General features: G+C 53.5%; 1 protein-coding gene across 6 annotated transcripts; it reads left to right on the top strand.

The window, feature by feature from the left end:
* Positions 1-1,292: 1,292 nt before the first annotated feature.
* On the top strand, positions 1,293-13,868 carry C4H4orf54 (chromosome 4 C4orf54 homolog). Of its 6 annotated transcripts, XR_008576827.1 has the most exons (4): positions 1,293-5,688; positions 7,587-7,765; positions 10,178-10,298; positions 11,648-13,868. XR_008576827.1 is itself a non-coding variant. In XM_054823704.1 (2 exons), exon 1 carries the CDS (start codon positions 1,300-1,302, stop codon positions 5,677-5,679), a length of 4,380 nt encoding a protein of 1,459 aa, XP_054679679.1. In that variant the 5' UTR covers positions 1,293-1,299; the 3' UTR covers positions 5,680-5,688; positions 10,178-13,868. The 6 variants fall into 6 exon arrangements, 1 of the variants encoding a protein (XP_054679679.1); XR_008576826.1 differs by having other exon boundaries at positions 7,662-7,765; positions 10,178-13,868; XR_008576824.1 differs by having other exon boundaries at positions 10,178-13,868.
* Positions 13,869-14,137: the final 269 nt, after the last annotated feature.

Here is a 14,137-nt window from a genome sequence, read left to right as displayed (position 1 = left end):
GGCAGATGGCAGCAGAGCTATGGAACCAGGGCCACCTTGGAGCTGGGAGCACTGGGAAACCCTTGTTTTAATGCTTCACCTCTCTGTCCCTGCATCCTCACGGCATCCCTGGGAGAGGTGCACACCATGCCCTCCGCACCAGTGCATGCAGCTGTAGGGGCACGGATCCTGGTGCTTGCTTTGGGGTTTTCCACAACCCTCCCCTGCCTAATGTCCGACGTTCCCAGCCCAACGCTGGCTTGCTCACCGAAGTGTGTGGAGGCTTATTTGGTTTTTAAGCTGTAAATTTAGGCTGTTATCTGCATTTTATACCTAAGAGCTGCTCCTCAACGTTGCTTGCTTTCCTCCATTTCTCCTCCTTGGTGTTTAACAGCTTGCCTTTTGCTTCTGCGGCTCTGGAGTGATTTTTGGTGTGTCATCCTGGTGACCACTCAGTAAAGCCCTCAGCCACCAAAGGTCAGGTGTGCCATAGAAATGCCTTTTAGTAGGTCTTAGGTGCTGGTTACGTCTATAACAGCACTTCCTGGAAAAAGGCAGCTTGGGTCCCCTAGCCAGCGGCTCTCCAGACTGCTGTGAAGGCACAGGGCCAAGCCAGCATCCACGGGGCACCCGTCTGTAACGCACCTACTACAAGTGGGGACACAGGGTGCAAGGGGGTAGTTTAAGGAAGGAAAAAGTGTTTAGCCTCTGCTGCGTGTGGGACAAGGGTGTGTTTGGTGTAGGCAAGCCTGCGTGCTCAGCCGGTGCCCTGGGAGCTGCCTCTTCCTGCCGGTGCCGGCGGCTCGCCGACCGGGAAGCCGGGCAGCAGCAGCATCTTTGCAGGCAGCGGTGGCTCCCTCCTTCCAAGGAGCTGCCGGGCGCCTTTATTCCGGCAAACACAGACGTTTAAAATAGGATTTTGTTCAACCGGCGTAAGTGACGCCGGCTCTATGTATAGTCCGCGCCTGGGACCGGCCAAGTGGCGCCTATCTCGGAAAAACCCGGAGCGCCCCAAGCTCGTTCCGGGATCCCCCGCAGGGCAACCGGCCACGCTCGCCCGGGCGACTAAGCGGGCCTCGGCAGGCTGCGGTGCGGGGGGGGAGCCGAGCCCGGCCCGGCCCGGCCCGGCCCGACCCCTCCGCCCCCCGGCGGTGATGCCCGCCCGGGCCGGGAGCCGGCGCGCCGGGCGGAGGAGGGGAGGGAAGGGGAGGGCAGGGGGTGGGCGGCCCGCTGCCCCCCCGTCCCCGCAGCGCTGCCCGTCCCTGCCGGCACGTGCCTGCCCGCCCCCTCGGGCCACTGCCGCGCCCCGACGGCCCCGGCATGGACGCGCCCGGCCAGCCGCCCGCCGGTCCCCGAGCCGGCCCCGAGGGCGCGGCGGCGGGACGGGGCCCGAGCCCGGAGGCAGCCATCGAGGAGGAGGAGGCAGCGTACGTGGAGATCCGCGGCTCGCCGCGGGGGTCGGAGGAAAGCCGCCAGCCCCCCGAGCTGGCCCCGGCCGGCGGCGCGGAGCGAGCGGCCGGTTCCGCACCGGAAAGCGGAGCCGGCGGGACCGGGGATGTTGGCGGCTCGGCGAGCGGCGGGCCGCCGGGCGGGGCTGCGGGGCCAGCATCCTCGGACCGCGGGCGGGATCGCCCGCCTTTCCCGGGCGCGGTGGCTGCGGCGGGATGCGGCGCTGACTCCAGCCCCGGCTCCGGGGGAGCGGCAGGGAGAGGCGGGCCGCCGGAGGCGGGGGGCTGCCCGGAGTCTTCCTCCTCCTCCTGCCCTTCGCCGGTGACCAAGGCGGGTGGCTTCACCGCAATGGGCGACCCGGTGTCGACGGAAGGCAAAACCTCCTCGTCCTCCTTCGGCTACGAAAGCGAGGAGGACGAGAACGCGGGGCGCAAGGCGGCCCCTGCCGGCGCCCCCCCGGGCATCCCCCCCGCCGGCGGCCGCGACGAGGCGCACTATATCAGCACGCAGGAGATCCAGCTGAGCGAGGTGGACCACGACATGGACTTCGACGCGGGGCTGGCCGCCCGCTGGGACTTCGAGGACAACAACGTGATCTACTCCTTCGTGGACTACGCCTCCTTCGGGAGCGACGAGACCCCGGGGGACACGCCGACGGAGGAGGAGGAGGAGAATAGTTGCTACCTCAGCACAACCACCAGCGACCCCAACAACCAGACGGACAGCATCGACAACACCAGCAGCACCGAGATCGTCAGCCTTACTTCCGAACACGACACCCCCGGCCGGGACAAACGCGCCAGCTCGGGGGAAAGCCCGTCCAAGCAGTCCGGCCGCCCCGGCGGGAGCCCGGCCGCCCAGCTTCTCCTATCAATCAAAGCCGCTTCCCGGGCTATAAATGAGTCTAGCAACGTGCGCGGAAAGCAAAACACTATTTACGCTGCCAAGCATGAAAGCGACATGAGCCTCCGTGTCCCCGCGGCTCCTGAACACAATGCGAGTTTAAAACCGGACGCGGTCCGCGACAACGCGAAAAAATTCATCGCGGTCCCCGCGCGGCTGCAGACCCGGTGCGGGGCCGCCAGGGCGGGGGAGCACTCGAGCGGCGCCTCCAGCGCCGTCAGCGAGCTGGACGATGCCGACAAAGAAGTGCGAAACCTGACGGCCAGGGCTTTCCGCAGCCTGGCGTACCCCTACTTCGACACCCTGCGCCCCGGCTCCCGCGCCTCCTCCGCCTCCCTGCCCGACAATGCCCTCGGCATCAACCGCTGGTCCACCTACCTGGACCTCAAGTGCGGCAGCCTGGGGCAGAGAGCTGAGCCCAGCCTGCTGCGCTCCGGCCGGTCGCAGACCAAAGCCCTCGAGTTCGTGGTCAGCAAGCTCGATGGGGAGATTGCCCACGTCGAGGCGCCGCGGCGGCTGCGGGCGGCCTCCCGAGTGGTGACCCTGCTGGACCTCGGCGATGCCCCCGAAGCCGGGCAGCCCCCCGAGGCGGGCGGCGGGGAGCCGCCGGCGGCGGAGGGCGGCGGGGTGGCATCCAGCAAGAAGTCCAAGTTCGCCTCCAGCCTCCTCAAAAACGTCATCTCCAAGAAGATGCAGCTGGAGCACGAGTTCAAGATGGAGCGGGGCGAGATCACCGACACCTCTTACACCGGGTTGAGCGCCGGACGGGAGCCGGAGCCCGCCGCTGCCGGCAGCCGGGAGCGGCAGCGGGAGGGCGGTGTGCAGCGGCAGAGCTCCCGGCACTCGGAGGGCGGCTCGGACAGCACCGCGGCGACGGCAGAGGAGGCAGGCGAGGGAGGCGGTGGCCGGTCGCCGGCCTCCAAGGCTTCGACGCCCCGCGAGGGGAGCCGCAGCCTGGACCGAGCGCTGTCGGAGGAGCTATGCGAGGTGAAGCGCAGCGCCTCGGAGGCCATCAAGGCCACCTTCCTCCGCAGCCAGAACAGCGCCTTCAGGTCCTGGAAGGAGCGGGAGGCGGAGAGGAAGGAGGAGAGAGCACCCATCGGCAAGCTGAAGCTCTCCTCCAGGCACGACTGGCGGGCCGACCTGGGCGAGATCTCCGCCGGCAAGTCCACCAAGATGTCCCGCTTGTTCGTCCCCGCCATCCAGCACACCCCCCGGGAGAAGGAGCCCGGCAAGCAGGCGACCAAATGCTCCGCCGCCGCCGCTTCCTCGCCCCTCGCCGCCAAGCCCAAAGCCCCCGAAATCAAGATCAGCCTGGGCAGCCTGCAGCAGCCCCGGGACGCCGCCTTCAGCATCGCCCAGCTGCTGACGCCGCAGATCGCGGGCCGGCCGCCAGAGGAAGGCAGGGGCCAGCAGCCCAAGCCGCCCAAGGCCGGCGACGGCCCCGACAAGGTGCCGCAGTTCCTGGTGCGCGACGTGAGGGACGGCAAGTACAGAGCCCAGGGACCCCTCCACCAGGTGCGGGACGTGCGGAAGCTCATCAAAAGCTCCTACAGTTGCGACTCGGGGGATAACAGCAGCGACAAAGGTAGCGTCGCTTCCGACCAGGGCGGCCCGGAGCAAAAACCTCGGCAGCAGCTGGTCATCGCCGGCGTCCCCAGGTCCCTCTCCCCCGTGGTCATCACCTGCCAGGCGGTCGGCCACGCCACCACCAAGCCCACCGAGGCGGGGGCCAAGGCGGGGGGCAGGGCGCCGGCCTGCCCCCCGGAGGGCACCGTCCTGGTGCACCGCACCTCTGGGAGGCTGCCGGTGGCCACCATCGCCCCGAACAAGAGCGACCCGCGCCAGCCGGCCGTGCTGAAGATCGTCTCTAAATCCGCCGCGCCCTGGCGGCACCAGCCCCCGCCGCCGCCCGCCGAGAGGGGCAGGGGACCGGAGGAGGACCCGCGAGAGGAGGGCAAGGCGGCGCCGGTGCAAAACGCGCTGGAGAAGCTGACGGCGGCGGTGCGGAGCATGGAGGAGCTGTACAGCTTCAACAAACGCGAGTGGAAGCGCAAGAGCGATCCGCTACCCATCACCGACAGCCACGTCCTCTCCCTCATCGCCAGCCAGGAGAGGGGCACCGGGCCCCGGCCGGCCGCCGCCGCCCCTCCACCGCCGCCGGCGGATAAGGCAGAGGAGCCGTCGGGCAAGGGGCCGGGAAGCGAGCGGCTGCCTCGCCGCCCTTCCAACAACGCCGCCGACAAGGTCTCAGCCAAGGCGGCCGCCTTCGAGAACCTGGCCCGGCAGCGGCAGCGCGGCCCGCCGCCCCCCCGCGCTGAGCCCCCCGCCGCCCCCCGCGCCCTCCTCACCCTCCGCGGAGCCGGAGGAACCGGAGCCCCCGCGCCGGGCAAGCCCCCCTCCGAGGGCGGCCTGCGGGGCCAGGCGGCGCCGCGCTCCTCCCGGCTGCCTGCGGGCGGCGGCGATGCGGAGCGCGGCCCGGACTGCGGGAACTACCTGGCCCTGCCGCTGAAGGCGGCCGCCGAGCCCGGCTCCCCACCCTCCCCGGTGCCGGTGTCGGGGGCGGGCGGCGGCGTCCGCCCCAGCCCGGTGTCGGCGTCGGCGGCGGCGCTGTGCAGCCTGCAGCCCTTCGGCACTGCCAAGCGCCCCGGCAGCCCCGGAGCCCCGCCCGCCGAGGAGCCCCCCGCCGCCGCCCCGCCGCCCGCCGAGGGTCCGCCCGCCACCCTCTACCGCCCGCCGCTGCCCTTCGCCGCCCTGCCCGGCGCCGCGCCGCCGCCGCTGCTCTGCTTCTCGCCCTCCATGCCCGCCGCGACGACAGCGGCCGAGCCCTTCCCGCAGACGCAGCGCAAGGTGCTGCTGGACGTGAGCACCGGGCAGTACTACCTGGTGGACACGCCGGTGCAGCAGCCCCTCAAGCGGCGCCTCTTCGACCCCGAGACTGGGCAGTACGTGGAGGTGCCGGTGCCCCAGCAGCCGGCCGTCGCCCCCGTCCCGCTGCCCCTCTCTCCCCTGGCCCTCAACGCCGGGGCCTATGGCGCCACGTACATGCTCTACCCTGGTCTCCTGCCCACCGCTGCCGTGCTGCCTACCGGTGCCCTGCCACGCCCGCTATCCCACCCGGGCAGCGATGCCAGCGCCCCGGCTGATCCTGGCAGCCCAGCGGCAGAGGCAGCCTTCGCTGAGAGCCCCTACTACGTGGCCACTGGCAAGGGCCCACCGCCACCACGGCGTGGGGCAGCTGAGGCGAAGCCGGTCATCAGCATCACGGCGCCGGCCACCGGCCCACGGATCGTCGCGCCTCCCTCCTTCGATGGCACCACCATGCGCTTTGTGGTGGAGCACCGGTGAAGAGCGCGGGTGAGTGGGTGCAGGCTGTTAGGCATGGCTATCGCCAGTGCTGGTTAAGGGCTGACCAGGTTACCCACCAAATGAGAGCTGTGCCACAGCTTCTCCTCAGGGGTGGGGGGGTGTGTGTAAGTAACAGGCCTGGGGTCTGCAGGCAGGCCCTCACCAGGACTTAAAATATAGGCGTAAAATAGACATACAAAGGTTATGCACACCCACTGGTGCAGTTCAGTATCCCTCGGAGCAGGTAAATACCCTCTTTTTTTTGGCCCAGAGGCAGTTTTAGTAGAAGCATACCATAGTTGCTCGCCACGCAGCCTGTATTTGTGCAGCCCCATGGCTGGGGGGCCGCAACTCAGTGGGGTCTCCTTGCTGCTGGGGAGGGGAGTGCAGCTGGGCACCTATTCTGGACCCACCTTGCAAGCCATGAAATGGCCCCTCTGCCTTGGCAGCACATCCCCCCTTTCTCACTTCTTACCTCTTCCTCCCAAGGGGAGGTTGAGCACCCATCTCTCTGCCCTGAGCCCCTGTTTCTCTTCATCCTTAGGAAGAGCGGGAGAGGGGTCTGATGGAGGCAGACTCTTGTTTCGGGTCCTTCTTGTTAGCGGGATGAGGGAATGGGGTATGTGGTGTAGACCCTGCTGTGCTCCCCTGGTGCCGTGGGGTTGCTGGCAGGGACACGGGTGCCCACGGGTGCCCGCAGCTGCCTGCGCTGCAGGAGGGCTCCAGCGGAGCCCGTGGGCACTGCTGCAAATCACAATTTTGCACGGCTGCTCCAAGCTTGGCCCACCGTAGTCCCACCAGTGTCTGGTTACCTAGGGCTGTAACCCAGGGCCAGCCTCCAAATTCGGGGATGCGTGTGCGGGGGCACTGAGTGCCTGTTCTGGAGCAAGGAGGAGAGCACGGGACTGGCCGTACGGCACATGTCAAAACCAGACTGCAGGATATCTTGCACAAAATAACCAAGGAACAATGACATTTTGTTTTAAAATACCTGGAATATTAAGAAAGTGCCTTCAGGATGGGTGTTGCTGCTCCTTTTGCCTCTTGCATTGAAACACCCGGCTCATCTTTATCAAGTGGCAGAGCTACAGAAGTCTTTCATGGGTTACCAAAGACTCACAGAGTTTGTTCTTGATGCAGATCAAGAGGCAAAGAGAAACAGCAGCAACAGTCAGAGGTTTGAGTTTATCACCCGTTTGCACTGAGTTTTGTTCAGTTGCATGTTTGAGGGTAAATTTTTTTCTTCTGGTGTTTGGGTTATCTTATTTTGCTTCCGTAGTTCTTTTAATTTGCAATGTAGTAGATTATTTGTTGAATGAAACCTTACTGAAATGCTTTATATGCTTACTTCTTACCTGCTTATAAATATTTTATTTCCAAAATGCTATTCTTTTATCCTAGGTATAAATTAAGTTGTTTTCATTGCCCCTTATGGGGCATTCAGGACAGGCAAATTTTCAATTTAGGTTGAGCTCTGCCGTGCTACTTGAGTCAGTCTTGTCAGTAAAGTCTTGATAGAGTGTCTAGAAACAGTGGCAAAAGGTGTTTTTCCATTTGGTCTATAGGCCGGATTCACATCGCTTGTACAAGGAGTCAGTTGTTAGTGAGACTTCAGTTTAGACACTCACTGTTTTTGAAAAGGATATTTCTATCTTATAGCAACTATTTAAACAAAAAGCTCTAGCTTCTCGATCTTATTTCACTCTTTAAAAGTGAAACCCACCATATTTCCTGGTGTGATTTGCCCCTCATTTCCTGGGTGGGGGGGTCTCCTGCCATGTCACGCAGCTAGCTTGCCTGCAATGCCTGGTGTATCACTGCTGTGGGTGATGTTCTCGGCAACTTGCTCTTTCTTACTGGTGGCGTTAATAACTGCATCGATTCTCTGCTTTTTTGCGTTATGTCAGAGCTCTGCCGTTGCTCACAGGCGTGAAAGCTGCCGCAAAAGATCGGTGATGCAGAAACTTTCGTACTCGTTACAGAAGGTCATTCAGCAGTTTGAAGACTTCATCTTTTACCATTAAATGATGCCCAGACGCACGTTGCTCCAATGTGGACAGGGATACCCCCTCCGTGTTGAGGGTAGGTAGGTGTCCTGCCAGTGTATAAGGGATTTCTCAACCTGTTCTGAGTGTCAGTAAAGCAAATCATTTTAACTGTGTGCTGGAAGACATGTTTAGCTTGTCATCAGACTTTGGTTTTCAGTGGAAAATAAGGTAATTGCAGGAGGGAATCACATCTATAGCTGCCACCCTCTTTCCTGGTATTCTGTTATTCCTTGTACCTACTCAGTGTTTTCATTCACTTATATAACTTTCATGTCCCTGGGGAGAATTTTTTCTCTTCTACTCTCTTTTATTATCTGCTTTTTTGTGTTTTCCTTTCTTTTCCTGTATATCTTTTGTCTTTCTTTTTCTAATTAAATGCATTTGCTTGATGTAGTTTTTGTCCCCTAACAAAAGCAGGAGTATAATTTTGCATGAATTGGAGGGTAAGCTGTTGATCGTTTTCCATTCCGACTGCTTTCACAGGAGATCAGGATTTTTTTGATTGCAGCAATGCCATACAGATCCTAAAATGGATTTTTGAATGGCTAGATTTCATCACATGAGCATGGGTTTAAAGAAAACACTGTCCTTCAGGTCCCATTTTTTTACTAGCCAAAATAAGCTGAATGAATGCTCTTTCTTTCCACACTTGTCTTTCCTTCTGTACTGCACATAATCTCTTTCTCCCTTCTTTATTTTTTTCACAAGTTCATTCACAAACTCTGTCACCGTGTCAAGGCCTGATCTATCTCGGTCTCAGTCACCTCTTGGAGATCAGCGTGATCACGCCGACTTGAAGCTTTGGTGATGCTGTGATGCCTGTGGTGCCATTGGCATCGAATCCTCTGCTGCTCTTTCAGCACTTCTTTCTGTGGCTGGTGCTCTTTTCTGCATAATCAGTGGGATAAAATGGATCCTATCGATTTGGATTCTGGCAAAATCCAAGATGCCATTTCTGAACGATTCTTAAATTTTTTTACGTGCAGCAAATATTAGAGAATATGTACATGTTTCTGAGAGATATCATGAGGTCGCTTTTCTCCCTCCTCTTCTTCACTCGCAGTAGTTGGTGAGCTTCTAGCCACATAGTTCTTGCCTGCTGCACTTCTTCCTTCATATGGGGGGAAAAAAAAAGATGCTAATTTTCAGTTCTAGTAAACCTGCCATATCTGCCTGCATGTGAACCTAGACAGCGCTGAGCTGAAGGGAGCTCCTTCCCAGCATGAATGACCGAAAATGTGCTTTTAACTTTTATACCTGTTTCCACAATATATTCTGGGGAGTTTCTGCCTTGTGTCAAGTAAACAAATTAGAAAAAAAATGTAGCAAAGTAGAAAGTAACTGTAGTAAATTGTGCTCCCAATGTTAGAAGAGTATTTTTCCTTGCTCTGTTTGAACATGCGCCTAAACTGAAGCCACTTAATAGTTACAGGAATACATGGGGCATTTATTTTTGTGGGAAACGTAGCCCAAGTCAAATGTGAGCAGTTCTGTCACCAAAGTATGCAAATATACGTATTATTAGTTGTGTTTCTTCCTACCTGCTATCAGACAATCTATGCTTGCCTTTAAAAATTAATTTTGTGTGGATAGCATATAAGAATGATTTTTTTAAAAAGGCTCATAAATTGGTATTTTAGTTGTAACCTATTCAGCAAAATGTATGTTCTATATTATTAAGTCGAAAAGTCAACTTACAGTGAAATACACCATACGTAGGATTTACTTATGTTGATGCCTTTACTGAGAATTTAGTAAAGCACCCATCTAATTTTATTGGGAAATACAGGAATATTCCAAGAATGCTTCAGCATTTGATCAAGTAAATCAGTCTATGAATAGAAATAAGCATGAGCTTGTGTTCAAATACATAGCTACTGAGGAAACATTTAAATAGCATTTAACCTTGATACCAATGAAAGTTAATTGTGAGCCCAGGGTGCTTTCCTGGGCCAATACTTAAGTCTTAGCTCCACAAATTTTGGAGCACATGATTACAGGTTGTGTCACTTTTGCTTGCATACACCATGCCTGATGCTGCGTTTGTGAGTAAAGTGCTCAGGTCTTAAACTTTGGGATGGATCGCTTAAATCCCGGATGGATCGCTTTGCCCTCCTGCTACCTATGTGCGTGGCGTTCCCCAGGACCAGTCCATGGGGGACCGCAGGGTTGTAAGGCACCACATGCCTCGAGTAGCAAGGATCAGTTCTGCTCAAAAAATAAGGCTGCCTGACCACTGACACAGTTTAAAAAGTCAGGTGCTATTGTTTGATTCTTGGCAGGAGCTTAGGAAATTAGTGGCAAGAATAGTGTGACAACGAAGGAGATACTATGCATTTCCCTGAAGCAGTAAAGGTTGGTCTCTAAGAACTGGTTATGGCAGCTCTCTAAGAATCTAGTTTTTATTAATGATGCTTTTATATTTGTTTTTTCTTTTTTTCCTTTTACAGGGATAAGGAAGAAGAATCATGCTCCTTTAATCTGAAATACACTTGGTAACTCTAAACATGCATCCTAAAAACTGTTTCTACAGTTTTCTCATTTTTTTGCTTCATCATACAAAACAAGTGTGTAAGTTTCTTGTTTTCTCCTAAGTACCCCCCAGTTTTGGAGTATGCATACATTTCATTATGCGAGCAATACTAAATTACTGCATTATTTTCTGCAAAGTTGTTTTTATATTGAAGCCAATCTGCAGGCTTTAGGCATTGCCTCTGTCCTGGTGGCCAGCGGTAGTAGTGCCACTACAGCTGTTTGTAAAACACAGGGTGTAAATGCAGCAGTGTTCCAGTGTGGATTGATGCACAGGTTCATCCAGGTCCCTGGAACGTGTTGTGATGATCCAGTGCAACTCTTTAAAAAAAAATAAAGGCCCCAGCTGCATCTCATTGCAGCAAATGAGGGTCCTCCCCATAGGTTTCGGTGACAATTTGCAATCAGATATCTATTTTGTACTCTGTACTTCTGCACTTGAAATTGCAAACGGAGAGATCTCTAGTGTTCAGGTTATCTTTAGTGTTTATTTTTTGGCATGGTTCAAAACAGATTGTGTAGATGTCGGAAAACACATTTGATTGCTTTCGTTTTTCATTTGCTCCTCTGTAATGTGTTGAACATTACAAGTTGCCTTAACTATGACAGTGTTTAAATACTGGAAAGCCAGAAATTGAATGTAATATTTTTACATCCTGGCTCTAAAGGAGAGGACAGCATTTATTTTTCTTTAAGACTGCAGTCTATTCTTCCTTAAATTGCAACATTGCTGAAAACACAATCCTAGTGATTCCCCTGGGAGAGGAGTTTTTTAATGTTACAGCCCCAATAATATGTAGTAATTTCCTTAGCCATTGTTCAAAACATTTATCGGAGGGCTACATCCACGCTATCTATATTTGCTAAGAAAATATTTCTCCTTTGAACAAGAAAATATAAAATAAGATTACTCAAAATGCAGTGATGTGTATGTCCATCTATCAAACTTTGCTTAAACTGATGATTTTGTTGCCAGCAACCAGTTTGTCTCAGTAAAAGAGAATTGTTATCATGACAGTAAAACTAAACTACGATAGTGTGTTTCCTTGCCCAAAATTTCAGTTCAGTGAAGCACTTTGGAAAGCAAATACATGTAAGATCAAGCCTAAATTATTTAGCATAAAGCTTTCTTGAGGTAACAGGTTGGAAATCTAAAATCTAAATGCAAACTCAAAAGTCTGTATTTAAGCATTTGCCCACAGGCAGAATTTTCCTGCGCCTGTTCTCAAGGTTTCCTGCTGCTAAGGAAGTTTCAGGGTTTCCCATTCTTAAAGAAAGCCCCAGGTTTTAATTTCCATGAGTAACTCTCAAGATACAGAAAACTCAGCTACAACTGTCTTTAACCATACATGTGAGATTGTATTTCAACGCAATTTATTTGTTTACAGGCACAAATTGAAATTGCCCTCAGGATGAAATGCACTGCAACTATACAGATAGTGAGTGATTTAACATATATCTTCTCATTTATCTTCGTCGTTGTGGAAATCCAATGACAAAATACTATCCTAACCCTTTTTAAAGAGCTTGGCATGCCCAGCTAGAGCATATAGAGTGTAAGCTTAATCCCCGTGCTCTTCGGTTGTATGGTCTACAGTTACAAGCTTTAACTTCCTACTGGGATTTGGGCTGAATGCCTCTTAAAGAAAATGAATGCTTCTTCAACGTTTTCATGACTGATAAGTCCGTAGATGTTACGACTAGAGTATTGGTGTGAAACAAAACAGTACTTTGGACTGCAGGACAGTGCAGGTACCAGAGTAGATCATCCACTGTGACATGCACGTGCACGGTACGTACATTATAATACTAGCATCCGTGTTTAAAAATGTTTCTGTCCTATCTTTTCCTATATCGGTGCTCGGAGTGAAGTTTCATGTAGCAGTTTACAAGATATAGGTTTGCACACACAAACTCAGGGTTTACAGTTTCACCCGGTGTACTTGAAAGGAAAAAAATTGCGTAGAACACAAGTGCCAAGGATTTCAACATGTATTTGTTGGAGGAAAATTTTGCAAGGTTTTTGGACCTGTATGTGGAGACGAAAGCAATGAAATGAGGCAATACCAACAGATATTTATTTTCTCAGGGGAGATTTCTTCAGTGGAATGTGTCAATCCTAATGTCAAACAGTGTTTGCTGAATTTTGTCTATTACTAAAGAGACTCCATGTTTGCATCAAGGGGTCAGTTTTGCAAGGAGCTTCGCTTTGCAGACTCAGTCCAGCAAAGCCTTCACATGCATCTCTGACTTCAAATATTGAAGCAGATTCCTGGAACTTCAGTGGAAGCACAATCAATTTTTTTCACTTGTCAATGCAACACTTTGCTGAACTTGGTCCAGAGTGCTGAGTGCCTTGCAGACCCGAGGCCCGGGTTCTTCACTTTATACGTATAAAACCGGAGCTCTGGGCTTGAGTCTAGCCAGACCCAGCAGATAATGCCACAAAAGGTTGCCAGAAAAAAAATCCGGTAATATGGTGCTCCTCCTCGTATACCCAGTGGTGAATTTCTCCAGCTGATGGGGTGATGTGTAACCACGTATCTTGGATTAGAGTCAAGCCCTCCTTGTCAGGGTTCACAAGCTGCTAGTATTATATGTTTCACGGTGCAGTCATAGTACATTACAGCTGAAATTCACCCCGTGTGCAAAACAGGGCAAAATCCTGGCACCACTCGAGTTCCCTCCCAGCCCTGCTGTCAGGGTTTGGGGTCTGCTACAACCGGCCAGCTGCTGCCACACGTTTTGGGTCAGAATCCAATTAAAAGTTTGAGCAGGACTGGAGTGATGCACGAATGTTGTTCTGGTCTTTTGCAGCAGGGTTGGTTTCACTCAGTTAAATTTAATCCTTGGTGAATCACTTGGTGAATGATTTAAAATGTATTTATGGGTTGTGTGGTTGGTTTTTTTTTTCCCTTGTCTGCATTCAAAGCTACGCTTACTCTCTAGTGTTGATGGCCAAAGTGTCATTCCTTATGCTTATAAATTACCATTAACTTGTGGCTACCTGAGAACACATACTTTAAAAACGCTTGTGGTTTTTTCCCTTTTTCTGTTCTTTGTTTTCTTTTTTTTTTCTCTTTTCTTTTTTTTCTTCCTTTTTTAAGGGAGTGGGCTATCAGTGTAAAGATATTTAAAAGTGCAAGTGTGAAGTAAGGATAATGATTGTTAAGAGGATGTGGGTGGTATGTCTGATGAGAGAGCGGTGGGCTATAAGGCAAAGGGGAAAATGCCGTGAACGCATTGTGTTGATTGTTGCCTGTGGGGGGAAAAAAATAAAAACAGCAGATACATAACTGGAGAAAAATGGACTCTTTGAGCTGCTCTCAACGTAGACAACATCATTGTGGCAAGTGCGAAGTCGAAGTGGTCCCGCTGCAGGATGCCGTGAGCCTGGGATTGAAGGACAGCAGAGTCGCTCTGAGAATTGCACTAGCAGCGTGTTGCACATCAGGAACGCTTCAGTATGGAACGCTTCACGACCACACAAGAACGGACTGTCTGAAACCGCTGAGTACCAAAGTTTGTAACTGAATGAGTTAGCATTTGTATTATGTTGGGGTTGGTTTTTTTGAATGTTATGATAAATAAAATGTATTTTTCAGTAAAAGACACACTGCAAGTAAGCCTGCAGTTCCCTGCTTGGTCGTATGTTTGCGAAGTTACCTTTGCTGTTGTGCAAAACAAGCAATAACGGAGGTATTACTTGGTTCAACGTGTAAACAGTAACAGAAGAAAAGATTTCACCAGAGAGCAGATCCAAAAGCCCACACTCGGAGTCTCCCCGAGTTTGTCCCAGTGTTGTCCCAGTCTCTTTCTGACCTGATCTCTCTGTTTATTCTGCCCTCTTAGGACAAAGGGAAGTTGGGGGCGTTGCT

Source organism: Grus americana, chromosome 4, assembly GCF_028858705.1.
Source record: "Grus americana isolate bGruAme1 chromosome 4, bGruAme1.mat, whole genome shotgun sequence".
In the NCBI taxonomy this organism is placed as follows: domain Eukaryota; kingdom Metazoa; phylum Chordata; class Aves; order Gruiformes; family Gruidae; genus Grus; species Grus americana.
This window is presented reverse-complemented; position numbering and strand designations above follow the sequence as displayed.

Bases quoted from the DNA above. Each gene is read 5' to 3' on its own strand.
- C4H4orf54 (XM_054823704.1), top strand. From the start codon at position 1,300: ATGGACGCGCCCGGCCAGCCGCCCGCCGGTCCCCGAGCCGGCCCCGAG.